The sequence below is a fragment of the Strix uralensis genome, chromosome 18 (genome assembly GCF_047716275.1).
Source record: "Strix uralensis isolate ZFMK-TIS-50842 chromosome 18, bStrUra1, whole genome shotgun sequence".
In the NCBI taxonomy this organism is placed as follows: Eukaryota; Metazoa; Chordata; class Aves; order Strigiformes; family Strigidae; genus Strix; species Strix uralensis.
In genome coordinates, this window is record NC_133989.1 from 7,970,452 (window position 1) to 7,986,803 (window position 16,352).

A 16,352-nucleotide genomic window follows, 5' to 3' on the forward strand; every position below is an offset into this window, starting at 1 on the left:
TTTCCTGCCCTGTGAGCTGAGCAGCAGAGAGCAGCTGGTCAGCCCGTACCCAGTAGCCTCGACAATTGCTCTGTTAACAGCCTTGTGCTGCCTCCTCCTTACCTGGGTTTTAGCTACAATTAGAAATAAAAACATATCCCAGGGAGAGGGAATTGTGGTCACCGCTCACTCATGCCAGCTGATGGAGGATGGTGATGGGGAGAGCAAAAGAGACAAGTGCTATTTCCAGGCAGTGAAAAGGCTCTCCCCTACCCCACCCCTGGCCAGCATGACTGCAGCATGCTAGGTGGCATTGCAGGGGGGTGTGAAATAGCTTCCAGCTCTGCGTTTGCCCTCCAGATTGACTGAGCTCCTACTGTGACTGTGCACTTATAATGCTGGTTGTGGAGAGCTCCAGAGAATGGGAGTCCAGAGCATCACACAGCTGGAAGAACCATTAGTTTTCTTAGGTCACAATTATCTCTGCTACTGCGTTTGTGTCCTCTTTCCTGTCTCGTTTTAAGTAAGTTACAATTCTCCCACTCTTGTTACTGAGTAGATGCAGATGCCACTTTGTTCCATGTGATTTATAGCCAGTAGCTAATGTTCAGTTATAATTCCCCATTTTAGACATGAAAAATAGCCTGTAATGCTCAACACAAGGGCCTCTCAACAATGATATATAATTTAAAAATTAACATGAGGACAGAGGAGACACGGGATTTTGAACTAGGGACTCTCTAATTCAAAGGTTACATCTCTACAAGGTGAGCTAAAGGAATTAGTTGAGTTATTAAGTAAATGCCTCTGTTATATTTTCCCAGTACATTAGCTGTTGCAGCCTTTTCCAGTTCAGCTGTGTTCAGCCCCAGCATGTTCAAAGTGCAAATGCTCATGGCACTGTATTCACACGTTTGCTTTTTTTTTTCAATGTCAAACAAACTGGAGCTTTTCAGAGCCAAAGGTCAAAGTGGAGGGCCCTTAAGAAAATCTCTTGGGAAATTATGTGATTGTTCTTATGTCTTTATTGTATATAAAATCAGGCTTCATACATGGCTCGCCCTTTCCAAGCATCTTAAAACTATAAATGAGTCATGACTCATTCCTGCAACACCTAAGTTATGTAAGTGGTCTTGTTAATTTACTGGAATATCTTGCATAACTAATAATTTCCAGGATCAAACTCTGAAGCCTCCAAAACCTCTGTGCTGTAATGAACTCCTTTAGAAAGAGAAGTTAAATCCCAACCTCACACAATGAGTCAAAAGCAGAACAAGGGACAGACCTGCATCACCAGACTCGCTCTGCCAAATACAAGCCATAAACCCCTCTTTTGGTAAAGCTCAGCAATTCAGAAAACATGCAGGGAGAATAGGGAGTATGGAGAAGGAAAGGAGCTTGGCTGTGGAGAGGTTTTGGAGGTGGCATTCCTTTCCTGTCTGTTTTCTGTTCACAATGAGATGTATCTCATATCCTAGGTGTCTCCTGCTGCACTCCGGTTAATGCTGTTGCACTCCAGCACCAAGTATTACATTTATAGATTACAAATTTATTGACATTTGACATTTGCATCAGCTTTCACCTGATCAACAGGAGCTTTGGCTGCCAAAGGAAATTATTATGGAAGATTTCAACAGCCATGGCCAAAAAGGTCATTAAATCATATCGGAAAAACAATGTGTTCATAGCGTTCATACATTTAGTCTTGCCAGTAAATCTTCTGGTTGATGCTTGGACCACCTACTGATGATACTCAAAGAGAAGAAGAAACAGGGAGAATCGAAGAGATGAATTAAATTAAAACCAAATGACATGAAGCCTGGCACAGTGGGATCTTTAATTTTCTACTCTATGAATCCAGAATAAGCAAAAAACCAAAACAAAGCACAGTGGCTTGACTTTAACTAAGTTAATTCCCTCCATATAGGCAGGTCTTAACTAAATAATCCTGAGTAATGTGTGCACCCCACATTATTGCATGCAATTTGTATGTGGGAGGTGCAGGATCCAGAAAACATATGGCACATGGAAAACAAATGACAGGGTGTGCTTTTACACTCATTTTGGCTATACTTATCACTCTTGTTGATATTTTTTTCCAGACATGAAATATGAGTGTAGGAACTTTCACCCTAATCTCTTTGGAAAAATACTGAGAGGGGGTTTTTTTGTGCATTTGTGATTTATAGAAGAAGGCCACCACATAATTCCTGGGAGCACAATGTTTTAAAAACACACTGATCAAATAAACATAATTACCTCCCTCATTGTTTTTCCCCTGGATGACAAACCTGGGTCTTGCACCATAGAAAACCAAGGCCAACAGATTAGGGTTCCATAGGATTACAGAGGGAAGTGAATTACTGAGCTGAAAGCCCACCCACAGCCTGTCTGTCTGTGTATGTCTAGTCTAGGGTGAGCTTCACGAAGACCAATCCACATGCAGCTGTTTGCCCCTGAGCTAAGTGAGCATGAAGGAAGTACTAAATTTGCTCTTCATTGGAAGAGCAGAGTGTTCGCTTCACATGAACATAGGCAGAAACAGGCCGCAGTATTGTCATATCCCAGAGGGATTCTTCTTCTGTGATGTCCCTTGGGATGTAGATGAACAGGTGGGTAAAAGCCAACGTCACTCTTTTTAATGGCCCTGTAAAGAAAGTTGGTAGCCATGAGGATCCAGTCCCAGCAGTGATCAGTGCCAGTAGCTTGTCTTGCCCCAGTAAACCACATGCCCATACCCTCACCTTTCTCTTCCTGGCCTGCTTTGCCTTGCACCTGCTGCTCTGTGCACAGTTTCCATGCTGGTCACTGGATAATGAATCGAAAAGACACTGCTGGGGTATAGCGACATGGGGATGCTGCGCATCCATTCACTCTGAGGCCTGCGATCCTCTGCAGTACAGGCTTCCCAAAAGACGAACTCCTTCTCCTTCATCTGTACCCCCTCTGCTGTAGCAAAGCACCAAGCAAGTGGTCTTGGCTGGGCTGAGAAAAGGTGAGCAACGGGAGGCAGCGACTGCCACCGCACAGACCACTCTGCATTGCTTGATCTGACACAGCTGCTGGAGGAGGTGGAGCAGAGGGAAACAACCACATCAAAGCCACTCTCGCCACCTCTCCTTTCCCTTCAAAAATGTCACTGCGGCACCTTCCACTTTCTATAACAATGTTTATCATTGTTCTTCGATTGTCTGGGACAATAAATGGTTAGAAATGAGCATATATCACCAGGAAATCTCTGCCTGCCCCTTCCCCCAAGCAGTGTCATAAAAACGTACAAATTCACATTAATAATGAAGTGCATTTCCCTGAGAAGCCACTGTGTATCTCAGGGAGAGCAGGCAAGGTGGCAGTTGCTGCAGAGTTTCCTATTAAAGAGCAGAGCAAATACTCATAAATCTGATGAGGGGCCAAAGCACATGTTAGGGCTGTCTCCCTCTTAATGGAACCTTTTCTGAAATGAAAAAAATATATATCTCGATACATTCAGGGTATTCATTAGACATGACAACCTCCTCCACTCCCCCAGCCTTCCCTCCCTCACTCCTGCATGTGCTGACCCCTGGCAGAAGAGCTGGCGCTGAGTGCTGGCAGGGAGGGATTTTGGAGGGGAGGAGGAACAGCTTTGTTTTAATAAAGGGGTTGTGTAAATTTACTACAGTGAACAAGTCCCCTCCTGGCCCCTTGTCTCTTACTTCCCTCCACTCCAGCAAGCTGCTGCTGTCCCCTCTGTCTTGGACCCCCGACGTGCCCTCCTCTTGGCTGCCCAGCCTCTGCCATGCCCCCGCAGCCATCCTGTCTGTCCATCTGCCGGGGAGGAGAGCCGACAGAGCCAGCGCTGCAACCCAGAACAGGATGCCTCTTGCAAACCTGAGTGTAGGAAACTTTTCCTGCCACCTCACACCTTCAAAGGCTTGGCCAACTCATGCTCTCGGGAAGATGCGATTCTGCAGACACAGGTGGCATGATGAGTACCAGTCCCCTCAGCTCTCCCAGGGACTGTGATCTTGCTACCTGGTGTGGTGTCTTAATGTTATCACAGGCAGGAAAACAGGGTCTGCTGCCCCTTTTCTGGAGTCGAGATGATCTTGAAAAAGAAAACCCGTCACATTTAAGACATAAGCTCTGTTCTGTGCGTTGTTTGTTCTGCCTCATTCCTCTTCTTCCAGGAAGGGTCCTGAGTTTGAGCTTCACAGGTGTAAATCCTGCATGACTCTGCTGACATGTGAAAACTAGTGTAAAGGCCTGATCCTTCCTCAGCCAGTGGACCCTGCCTAGATGCACAGACTCAGTTCTGAACTGAGGAAATGGGAAGAGATGGCAGAATGAGGCCTGAAGACTACAGCTTAATAATCATGAATTATCTGTTCATTATCCCAATAAATAGTGAAAAATCTCTTCCTCCTTTCCTCCTCCCATAAAGCCATATCTATAATTTTCCTCATTTTCCATCTGTGCTTCATCATATTTGCACTGAGTGATCATCCTGCTAAATTACATTATTTTTATTGAAAGGTGCTTTTGAGGGCTGGATACCGCTCATGTCTTTTCCTTTTGTTATTGATCTTTGCGATTTGATTGCTGAGGTGTAAAATGTATAAATAAGACTCGGATACCCTTCCTTTGAAATCTCACTGGGTAAAAATGTTCTGCTATAGATTATGAAGGCTGTAGCATTTAATAATATCAGACGCAGCAAGGAGAAGGCAAGATTTTGATATCCTTATGAATACTGAATGCTTGAGGAGGTAGGTGCTATTCAAGGTCAGTTAAAATCTGGTTGAAATACTTAAAAGTTGCTGTTTCTTCATGAGCAGGAGTTCCTGCCTTTTGGGGGCAGGAACTGTCATACACAGTATGCTTACACAGAGCCTAGAAACAACATGGGTTGACCTCTTGGGTTGGATGCGCTAATGCAATGTTAAATAATACTGATCTTAATAGCAACCTGTAGTATTCATAAAAAGCAAGTAAATCTGCACTGATATATCTGTGCTGACACACTCTGATGTATCATCTGGCCTGACCCTGCTCTCAGGGAAGCCAAGAACACACTATCATTGGTTTTATAAGGACTATTGCTAAATTGAAAAAATGCTGTCCAGGAAAATATTGAAGATTTAAAAATGCTAAATTAAAAAAGTATCTTGATCTACCATTTTGGGGAAACAGTGATAAATTTCAAAGGATTTGGGGAACTGAGGCTTCACCAGAACAGGACTATTTTGAGGGAGGAGTGACAGGTTGGAGGTAGTTCCTTGTCAAGCGTGGGCTCTGTGTCTCTCCTCCAGCACAGTGGAAAGGCCAACCTATTCCTCCTCCTATTCCACTGTCTCCTCTTCTCTCCTTCACGGTGCTCAGCAATTTTACTCAGTTTATCCCAACAAAAGTCTATTTTAAAGTGGGACTTCCCCACAGAATTTTTTTACCATTGAGAAGTCAGCATTTTCCAACAAGATGCTGTCAGAAAAGTCCCTTCTGAACTGAGTAATCAAGGCTTTAATTGCAATGAACCCTCTCTTTCTGGCTGGTGATGTGGTGAGGAGAACCCTTAGTTTCGCTGATAAATTCTGCTTACATAATCATGGTGGACACAACTGCAGGCAGCTACATACCAGCATGAATGATTCTCCAGAAAGGGTCTCCGAGTTTTTAATGTTTGTTGCTGAGAAGAAATGAAAGGTGAAGAGCAAGCTAAATTCTCCAAAATATAGTTTTGGACTACTAATTCACGCAATTGTCCTTGTCCATGTAACACCAATATTGGCTAACAGTGGAACATGATGTTCAGAACAGCTCCTACTGTTTCAGAGGGATGAGAAAATAAAATCCACAGAAGAAAAAAAATCTTCTATTTTGGTATACTTAACACATACAGTTATCTACGTGTCCTATATATCATTTAACAAATTGCTTTGCAATTCTTACAGGGCGTGGTATAATGACTGATTTAAAATCACTGCATTGCTTAAACTGCATTGTTCTTCATCAAGTTGAGTCATTTTTATGTGAAGTGTCAAGCTCTCTAACAAATAACTGCTGCCAGACAAATCAAGTTCCTCATCTTAAAGCTACGGCTAAATAGTTTATAGCTTTAATCTGCTCACTGAGGTGTGCAGTCTATGACAGTAATTATAAATGCAAGGAGAAATTATAGCTGAATGCTTTAACTGCATTAGGAGCCATTTGATGAACAATCATGATTGCCTGCTCATTTTCAACAATAGAGGGCAAGTTAGTGTCAGTGCATTAGAGGATTTTCAGTTCTGCTCTGCTCTTTCTTCCATTTACCACAGAATGTCAGTTGTCTCCTATAAAGTAGAAAAAAAGCACTGTAGAAGCTTTAAACCTGATGGTTAAAAAAAGACAAAGGAGGAAACAGAGAGAAAAACTGTTTATCATTATGACTCACTTTTTTGTTTTGCAGCAGCCTTACTTTCAAATTAGTTCATCTCAGGTAGCTCCTTGTTTACTTATCAGGGTCTTTTGAAACAGAAATCTCCCCAATCAAGTTGGTAAATTTGAGTCTATAGGAGACTTATTTCTATAAAAAGTTGTAGATAAGACCACAGAGATCCTCAGTTACCGACCAGTTTATAGCCAATTTCACCTGACTTTAAAATTAGAAATACAATTCTGCCTTGTCTTTTTTCTCAGGACAACATAAAAATTCTAATTTAGTTGAAAAAATGAACAAATGTTCTTCAAAGGTATAAGTCAACATACAAACTACTTCTAATTAAAGCCATGTTCCCTAATGTTCATGGGTTTTCTTTGAAGAATAGCAATAAAAACAAATTTGAAGCAGTTTAAATGAAAGAGAATGGAGACATCTGATTGTTGTATATTACACATAATTTTACATTATATTACTAAACCTATATCAGTTAGAAGAACTCAAGAAAACACCAAAGATGCATATAAACCAGATACATGCGTCTTTACATTTAAGAAGAATTTATAGCAAATTTCTTATAAACAGCCTCAGAGAGGTCTTAAAAATAAATCCATATACATAACACACTTTTCTACAGCACTAACCCAGATTATTAATTTATATATTTAATGATAGCTAACACTTTAAAATATAACCTTTAATAGTAAATTTCGTTGCAATATAGAAAATATTTCATGTATTTCTATACTTTGAGTACTTTCCACTGTTTTATTTCCATTTATTTCCATATATTTTCTCTATTTTTATTTCTATTTCACTACAATATTGACTAGAAGAAGCAAATGCAAATGCATGTGTGCATTTTAAGAATCTCAGTATGCTTTATATTTCTTTCTAAATACTGTGCTTTCCTCTATCTTACTATTCAAATGTATACTGAATCTTAAAAATAACACGGTAAGAATAAGTAAACTCTGAAAATCCCTGTTATTTGATTTAGTCTCCTTGAAGAGCTCAGGAAGAAACCATATGAATAAACTCTGGCCTCCACACTTCTAACACAGTCAGAACTTCAGTAGGCTTACGGCTCCAAAACTGTAATAAAATCTTTACAATGCCATCCAAAATACCCCATCATTTCATACAATTTGTGCTATCATGCATACCAACTAAAATTATAGTTCCAGATAACAGTGCTATCACTCTGTCATTGCAATTTAAATATATTTTTTCAAAGGTAAGATACAACCTGCATCTTGATATAAATTAGAAATGGATGAGTATTAAGAGGATAGCAATTTCTCAGTACCCAAAGGCAGGAAGGACAGTACCTTATTTATGTAGTTACATATCACCTGAATAATACCCTGATGTGTCTGTGCAGGTTATTACAATGCAGAAACCACCTTTTTTTTCCCTTGGAGATTTTTTTTTTTCCTTTGCATTTGTTCCCCAAATCCTCAGAAATAGTAACATGTTTATAAAGGTGGGTGTTTGGTTTGCCTCTTAGTAATAGCACAGTGCTTTTAAGACCAAATCTGAAACATTTGTCATGTATTAAGCCATGAATGTGCCAAAATAACTGTTATATTAATATATTTGGCAGATAGTTTTTGTTTGATAGTACCCAAATTATCAGTTTGCTCTAATATCTCTTGTGTGAAAACTATGAATGTCAGAGTCTTATTAACCATTAACTGGTGGGGAAGGAAACAAAGTATGGTATATTTTTCCTAACCAGTTTCTTGTAGTTTTTTTATATTTTGTCAGGTATGTTGAATTTGAATGGTCAGATAAACAAGTAACATTTATTTGTTGAGTTCTAATGTTGGGCTAAATGTGTCAAGACAGAAACTTAAGGGTATTAGCCCTATTTGGAAAACAAACACTTTTTGAGTTGGACAAAATTTTCCTGGCTAAAATATGCAGAAAGCATAAATCTAGTCAAATGCGGACAGCATGTATGAGATGTATGCAAAACTTAAATCTTATTGCACTCGAATACTGACGTTGTACTCTACAGTAATAGCTTCTATTACCCATCCCAAAGTAACCCTTTGATTAGTGGTTTAAATTATTCAAAAGTAGCCTTTTTAATGGAGCTTAAGTGATGCATAGTCCTTGTGCTGGCTCTGTACACAGAAAGTGTTTCTTAAAGCTTCATGAATATTTGCAGCAAACAAATGTGAAATCTTCACACAAACGGGTATTCATCCTCATAGTGCCTGCACCCTCAATTAGCCAGAGAATAGCCACAATAGCAGGTGGCGTAAGTGACAACTCACAACACATCTTTAATTTTGACTGTCTGACGAATTCATTTTCCGAATGTTATTCAAGTAATGAACACGTTGGAGAAAATCTGAATCTGCACATGATTATTCTGTGAACAGAAGCAGAGCCTGAGCCTGCTGGAGAAATTGTTGAGAATGACTAACAGAGCCTTCCTGGAAATAAACTCATTAGAACAAAAAACTTCTATTTGGACTTTTAGTTGATGTTCTGCATATTTATTTAAATCAAGAATATTCATGTTTGTGAATCAAGTAAAATTAAAAATGCAAAATTGTGTGTCATCTGAATATTACATTACATGTTATAAACATTGGTTGCAGCAGTACTTCGGTTTGTGTATCTTTCAGCAAAAAACAGCAACACTAACGTAGAAGTATCCCACTAACAGGTCTTCGAAATATTAAGCTTGTAAAAAATATAGCTGCTTTCTCAATTAAGCATTAACCCCCCCAGGTTATATGAAAACTTGCACTGAAGTCAGTGATGTTTATGGATTGACTAGCACTCCCACCAACACGAAACAAAACATAATCAAACATCTTAAAGATTAAAAAAAGGAGTGACGGAGAGATAGGTTAAAAAGATGCGACAAAAAAGGCCACTCACAATAGTAAGTGTTTAAGTAAGTGTAAAATATTAAAATATTTTACAAAACTGAATACCCTAATATCAACAAAAGAATATCTTCTAGATATAAACTTTCCAGAGTTATTTGTAGATTCTTGAGGCTGGGTTTCAGATTATAAAAAACTTGGAATAATTAAGATTTTGCTAATTTGACATTTGAATTGTCTTTTTTTCCCCCATCAAAATCAGACTTACTGGTGTGTTAGCACTGAGAGTGGCAATAATCTTTTGGGTTTTAGTGCTTTTTTTCTGCTGTTTCCATTCTCATTGCAAAAAGTAGCATTTAGTTGGTGCATTCCACACTGAAGTGCATGGGACATGAAACAATTAATTCTTAGAAACAAAAAAGAGAGTGAGAACTGGGAAAACAGCTATTTTGAAAATATTAACAAGAAACAACTTTTCTATATATGGCAATGTGGTTATGCATTTACCAAGCTCTCTTCTTGAAAACATTATAAAATGGATATGTACATGCAATTATATTAATGAAGCAGGAGTACATTATGCATTTTATACTGTTTTCCTACATTTAAGAAAGTCTTAAGAATGTCTTACGAAGCCTCCTTAAAATGGTGAAATTAAAACTCGCTATAGAGCATGCATACCTTAAGAGTTATTCTTCATCCACTTCTGCTACAAATTGTGAATGGTGTTCTGGTGACTTGCTGTGTGTTTTGCTTAGATGAAGTTTTACTGCATGTTTGCTCGCAAATGTCCGACAGCACAGCTTACATTTGAACTTAGAGTCTGTGTCCTCTTCTCCAGCTATTGTTTCAGGAGATCTTTGAACTGAAACTCTGGAGATTTCTTGTTCTACCTTGGTTTGCTGCTCCACAGCCAGCCTGTTCATGTCTTTCATTTGGAAACCTAGATGAGATTCTAAGTGGCTAATGTAAGTAGATGGGGTTCGAAACTGAGATGCACAGTCGCTGCAATAAAAGACTGGATGTCCTTTGTCCATGTTTTTCAAAAACTTTGTTCCTCCGGTTTTCCTAAGTTGATACTTGACATTTGCCAACCAATGGCTGATGGTGGTCATTGACAGTCCAGTAAATTTTGAAATCTGCATGCGCTCTTGTGGGCCTAGATCTGATAATAAATATTTACCTTCAGATGTCTGGAAGAGGCTGGAAGCAAACTGAGCTTGCAAAATAAGAAGATGTTGAGGGTTCCAGTTTGACTGTCTGCCCTTCCTTTTATGCAGAGTGGAGACTTCTGTTGAGACATCCTCAAAGCGTCGGACATCTATTTCCAATTTCATAGATGGGATCCTTGAAGATGCAGCAGGTTTTGGTGTAGTAGCTTTGGGAAGAACTTTGACCATGTCAGCAATGTCAGACAGAGCATGTTTTTGAGGTGGAGAAGTACAAGATTGTGCTTGAGCTGACTCAGCTTTCTTGCCTTTGGATTTGGTCAGGTCAATAGGCTGATCATTGTTTTCGAATAAATAGTGCCTGGATACACTTGCAGGCTTTGGTGGGGTTGGAGTAGGAGATAAAACTGGCTTCTCCATCATATTTAGATTAGGTTTGTGGAACATAGAAATTGTGCTAGAGCTGGGGCTGGAGTTGGATTGAGGCTGTAAAGGCTCAGTGGCTTTGCCCAAGTGATTATTGAGTACTGACTGCAGCGCACTGAGAGGGTTGACACAAGGCAGTTCAGATGAATGGTTGGCAGCAGCACAACCATTACTGAGAGAAGCTGCTGTTGGTTCCTTGAGGACTGGTTTTTCTTTCCCGCTGTCCTCTTTAATTTTGTCTTCTTCTTTCAAGGGACATGGTTCTGTCTTTTTTGGCTCCACAGAGGCTTCAGATTTGAGGAGTGGTTCTCTCTCACTCTGGTTGAGAGAGGCAGGCTCAGCTTGGATGCCCTCTTTAGCATAGTCCTTTTGTACCTCCTCCTTGTCATCAGTTTCCTTCTTCACTTGAGTGCACTGGGCCACATTTGCTGAGATAGGGACCAGAGGCATGACCTTCCACTTTGGAGCTATGGGCCTCAATTTATTGGTGATTGTTGGCCTGATTTGCAGTACTTGGGAACCCACAGGCAAAGATGGCTTAGCTCCTTCAGAGAGCTGATAAGCTGCATGGATGCTGGGATATGCACTCCAGCTGGGCGCTCCATTTTGAGCTTTATTGATGGCTGTTGTGACAGTGTTCTCCAAGGACTTTAAAATGTCCCCACCACCCTTTGAACCATCTTCTAAATCTTCTTCTCTGAGATACTGGTATTTCATTGTGGGATCCAGTGGTTTCTGAAGAGAGTCTTCATACTCTTCAGTTTTTACTGCTTTCTCATCTTTGTTTGCATCTTCAGCTTTATCTTTTTTACTTTCTTTTTTCAGTTCAGAGGTGGGAACTATGCATTCTGCAGATGATTTACTGGTTGATTTTGAAACTGGGCTGTCACTGGCTGGTGCTTCAGACAGTGATTGCATTTTTTCCACAGCTAAAGGATCCAGAACAAGTTGCTTTCCTTTCTTTGAAGCTGAACTTGTGACTTTCAAGAAATGGCCAGTGACCATCATGTGGGTTGTGAGCTGCTGCAAGGTATCATGGGAACTTCCACATTCCATACACTTCAAAATCTGGGATTTGCAGGCCTCAAACTGCCACGTATAGCTGGCACCATTCTGGTAGCCGTAGCGGTTGTTAGATGATAACTGCAGGTTTGCGTTCTTCTGAGGAGAAAAAGTATCTGAGAAAGACCCCGTTGTGGAATCAGGGGAACAAGGCCTGTTAACATCAAACACACGTTTCTTTGCTGGAGTGACCATTTTTGAAGAAATGGTTGGTACCGGCTCCTTCAAAGGCACTTTTTGGTAATGTTTTGTTTTTATCATATGAACACTCAGATCTTGAAGGGAATCAAAAGAGTCACCACAGAACATACATTTCAGAACTTTTTGTGCATCTTCCTTGTCCATGTCCTGGAAAGCCCTTTTTCGGGGCTTTGAGTAGCTGGTAGGTCTGTGCTTGTCCTTTTTATGGTTGTCATCTTGGTAGTGACCTGTCTCATTCATATGAACCGTTAGTTCTACCAATGTGTCATAGGCAGCGCTGCACTGCCGGCACCGAAACCGGCTGGCGCCCGTGAACACAGTTCCACACATTTTGCTGCTCTGCCTGTAGAGCTGGACTGAGCTGAACAGGTTGGGTTTTGAGACAGGTCTGGAAGGTAAATTCTGCTGTAAGCTTTTTGACAGTGCGTCTTGATGCCAATCAAAATCAGCTTTGTTCCCTCCATTTCTGTTGTCACAACTCCTCTTTTCAGAGTTAGACAACTTGAAACCCAGCCCTAAGCCTGTCCAATAAGAGTCTGACAGTATGTTGGCATAGACCGCTGTCATTTTATCCATGCAATCATGTGCTTCATTCTGGGCTTTGGGATGGGCGCTGGTTTTTGGGTCCTGTGGCTCTCTAGAGCAAATGCTTTTAATATCTGCCACATGGTCACTACCATCACTTAGTAGTGATTCATTTTCTGCATCCTGGTTAGATATATGACTGACAGGGGAATTCTGGTAACTAAAGTTCCCTTTCTGCTCAGGACACACGTCGTGTTCCTCATCCGTGCCAGTGTCATTGCTGCCCTGGAGTTGGGCAGTTGAGTTGTTGTCGTCATCATCTTCTTCCTCCTCCTTTATATCTTCCTCTTCCTTTAAATCTTCCTCTTGGACATAACCTGAAACGTAACGTCAATATATGAAATAACTTGTTAGAGGAGAATACTACAGTTTGAGCTTTCTAGTTTCACTATTTTTTTTCTTTACTGGACTTCATTTTAATCTACAACTATATTGCCTGTTAGTTCTGGAAGTGAAAAAAGCCAAATGATGTTTCTTTTTGTGAAGGTTGTTGCATTTTGTTGGCAGATGATCATAATTCTTTATAACTGCCAGAGATTCTGAGTTAATAATTTTCCTGTCATGGGAGTATAATTCTAACTGTCCTGTAATGGGACAGTTGGAAAATTCATATGGAAGAATTTAAAGTTTATACTAAAAGCTTCAATTCTATGAAATTGTTTTTCGCCTCAGTGAAAGAAAGGTTAGAATTGGCAAGGAACAGAAAAAAAATAACTGCCATAATCTTCCTGGTTCATAGCATCATCTAGGTACAGTAACCTTTTGCCATTTTATCACCTAAAAATGCACTTTAGAATGTACACAAATAATTTATATGTCAAAATATAATATCTGAAAGTGCTAATAGGCATAAGTGGAACTCTTTTGTTTATAAAAGTAACATACTGTGTACCATAAAAGCAAATTGTGCTTCAGTAAAAACAAATCCATAAATTTCAGGGGAAGAATCCTTGGAAGTTACAGAACAGTATTAGGATGTGACAGAGGTAGACCAAAGTCAACTGTAAAACTGGAAAAGTAGAACAAATCCAGAAACATTTTCTTTGACAAATTAACTAATTAATAAGATGAAGTTGATACTGGAAGAGCTGTAAATTTTAAAATTAATTAAGGAATTCAGGGTTTGGGTTTTTTTCTGACCTTTTATCAGCCATAATTCTGCCTAAGTTACAGGAGACAACCTGGTTAAAAACAGACTGAAGAATTAGAGAAGAGGATTTTTAAGGGTGAACTGGCTTTGGTGCAGCCAGTGGATAAATTCACAATTCACTCAATTCACTCCCAGACCCCCTCAAGAAGGCGTGGAGCAGAACGAGTGATTCAGGTATGTTTTCACAAAACCCCAGTGTAATTTTTTTAACAGCCACTGCAAAGCTGTTATGCACAATGCAGGCAGACATTGAAACAATTCACTGTTATTGACATCCACTCATCAAAACTAAACGTTGATTTCAGAAGCACAGGTCTTCATAGGAGGTATGTTGATGAGCTCTTGCAGTTAGGTGCAAACGCAGTGCTGCTAACCCTAGTGACTGCACTGCAGTCTCAGGAGTACTTTGTTGTGTTTCCTTAAGATCTAGCTTTTTGTATCAGGTGAGTATGTAAAAAAAATAATACCAAAACCTCCATATCAAAGCTGCCCTTAAAAATAACTAAGCAAAAACATAATAAAATTCTAGTGCTCGTAATTGTGAAGTAACCCTAAAAGCTCAGCAAGCACAAGGTAAATGAGACTAAAAGTGTTATTTGTTCAAAATCCAATTCCTTCCTGTCTTCTGAGAAAAGCCATCTTACGGCTCTTTGAGAACCTGGCTCATTTTGCTCCCTTGAATTTGTTACTCCTGCACAATTTATATCCTTTGAGCAAATCAAAAGGGATGGGCAGAAAAGGTAGAAGCATTTTGATTAACATATGGACAAAGCCTTCCACAGCTTTTTCAGATATGTGTTTCAATTTTTCAATCTGTTTGCATGTGTATCTCACCCCTCCCAACACATGTTTACCATCAAGCCAAAGAGATGCACTAGAACTGCAGGAACTGTTTCCTGGATGAAGTTGCAGCATAAGAAGAGGGCAATGATGGCTCTCTCTGTGGACAGGCTAAGAAACCCACATGAGTCCTCTTTCCTACGCCCTTCCTGCTGTCTTAGGACCTGCAGATCACACTGCCTTACTCCAAGGGTGATACTAGGCAGCTTTCACAACCAGAGGCAAAGATAACAGCAGTGGCTATGAGCAAATGACCTGGACATAATTTTAATATGACAAAATAATAGTCGCATAGTAGTAGGAACACTGTGCTCTTCAGCAGATGCTTTCAGCAAAGAAGCTAAATATTAATTACTAAAAAATAAGTCTTTTAGTAATATGTTGGGGTACAGCAAATATCAGTAGTCCCATTTAGAGATAATCAGACTGTGGCAGGCAGCAAAGACAATACTAAGAGGAAAATATGTTTTCTCCTCCCTAATCTTTTTCCCTAATAACCAGATAGTACTTCCCATGTACTCCTTTCTAAGCTTGTATGTTTTTCAGGGGGACAAGGAGAATGAAGGGACATGGAGGCGGCAAAATCTCCTGCACGTCATGAGTAGTAACCTTGTTAAACAAGCAGCATGAACTGATGAGCAGGACTGACATGGTTCTCGCGGTGTTAGAGATACTGTACAGCGTAGGTAGCGACGCTGGCCCCTTGCCAGGATGTATCACAGTGCCAAGCATATTACACTGAGCAAAACAAAAATAAGGAGGGAATCCAATGAAGGAATCAGACAAAACAGACAACAAATAGCACTCACACAGTTTTGGGTCGGTGCAAATTTGATTCTCCATTTCAGCACCAATTCTTTGAACACTATTAACCCATTTTTCACCAGAAGGTAATTTTTTCCTTTGGAAGATACATACAGTAGTTTCTTCCTCACAATATCCTTTGTCCTTCTAAAGGGATTTACTAGGAGAAGCAGAAGTACCAGACAGCTGCACATCCCCCACAATACATATAAAATTTTCTGCTTAATTAGGCATTGACATGTTTACTATAACCTTTACAGAAGAGTAACTCGTGCTGAGAAATCCTCTTTTCTTGTGTGTCTGTATAAGATACAGACACAATCTTATGTAAGTGCTAAAAGTAACTTATTAGAAAACACCATCAAAATTTCACAAAACCATCAGTCAGGTCCATTTTAATGGTTAAGGGTTCTGGGCAGCTTTGAAAGCTTATTTCAGTATCCTACTTGTAAAACCATTTCTGTTTATGTAAATGATTTAAATTGCTGTGGGCATTTTAAGGACAGCGGAGACCTCTTCTGTGCAGACATCCTAGGGTACAAGAAATGCACGTGTCCTTCCAACAGTAGTTTTTAGTAAGCTTTCACTGGACATGAAGTTTGATATGAAGTGATGTACCTATTTAACAGAAATAACATTAATTTAGGTGGACTTTGCATTATTTATTTTATAAGTAAAGGGTGTCTTAAGCCTGTACACCCCCACATGCTTTAAATGCAGTGTCTGTAATAAGTAGCATAAATTTTGCATGCCATACTGATGTCCATATAATAAATTGTTGAGTGACCTGTTCTCTTCCTACCAGTTCTCCCCTAGGGTCATTCTGACATCCAAACCTCTGAGATGCTCATATAGAGCTGTCTTACAGGAAGAAAAAATAATTAAAGAAA

The 16,352-nt window shown here is 39.8% G+C and overlaps 1 protein-coding gene across 4 annotated transcripts in view; it reads right to left on the minus strand.

The window, feature by feature from the left end:
* Positions 1-16,352, minus strand: part of TSHZ2 (teashirt zinc finger homeobox 2) — a 233,514-nt gene that overhangs the window by 79,845 nt on the left and 137,317 nt on the right. Inside the window, exons 2-3 of one of the 4 annotated variants that reach the window (XM_074888189.1) lie at positions 9,907-12,985; positions 1,093-2,626 (exon numbers count right to left, since the gene is read on the minus strand). In XM_074888189.1, the coding sequence (XP_074744290.1) occupies positions 9,915-12,985 (3,071 nt within the window). In that variant the 3' untranslated portion in view covers positions 1,093-2,626; positions 9,907-9,914. Of the gene's footprint in view, positions 1-1,092; positions 2,627-6,263; positions 6,291-9,906; positions 12,986-16,352 lie in introns of those variants that run through there. The other 3 variants (XM_074888190.1, XM_074888191.1, XM_074888188.1) reach the window with 3 other exon arrangements.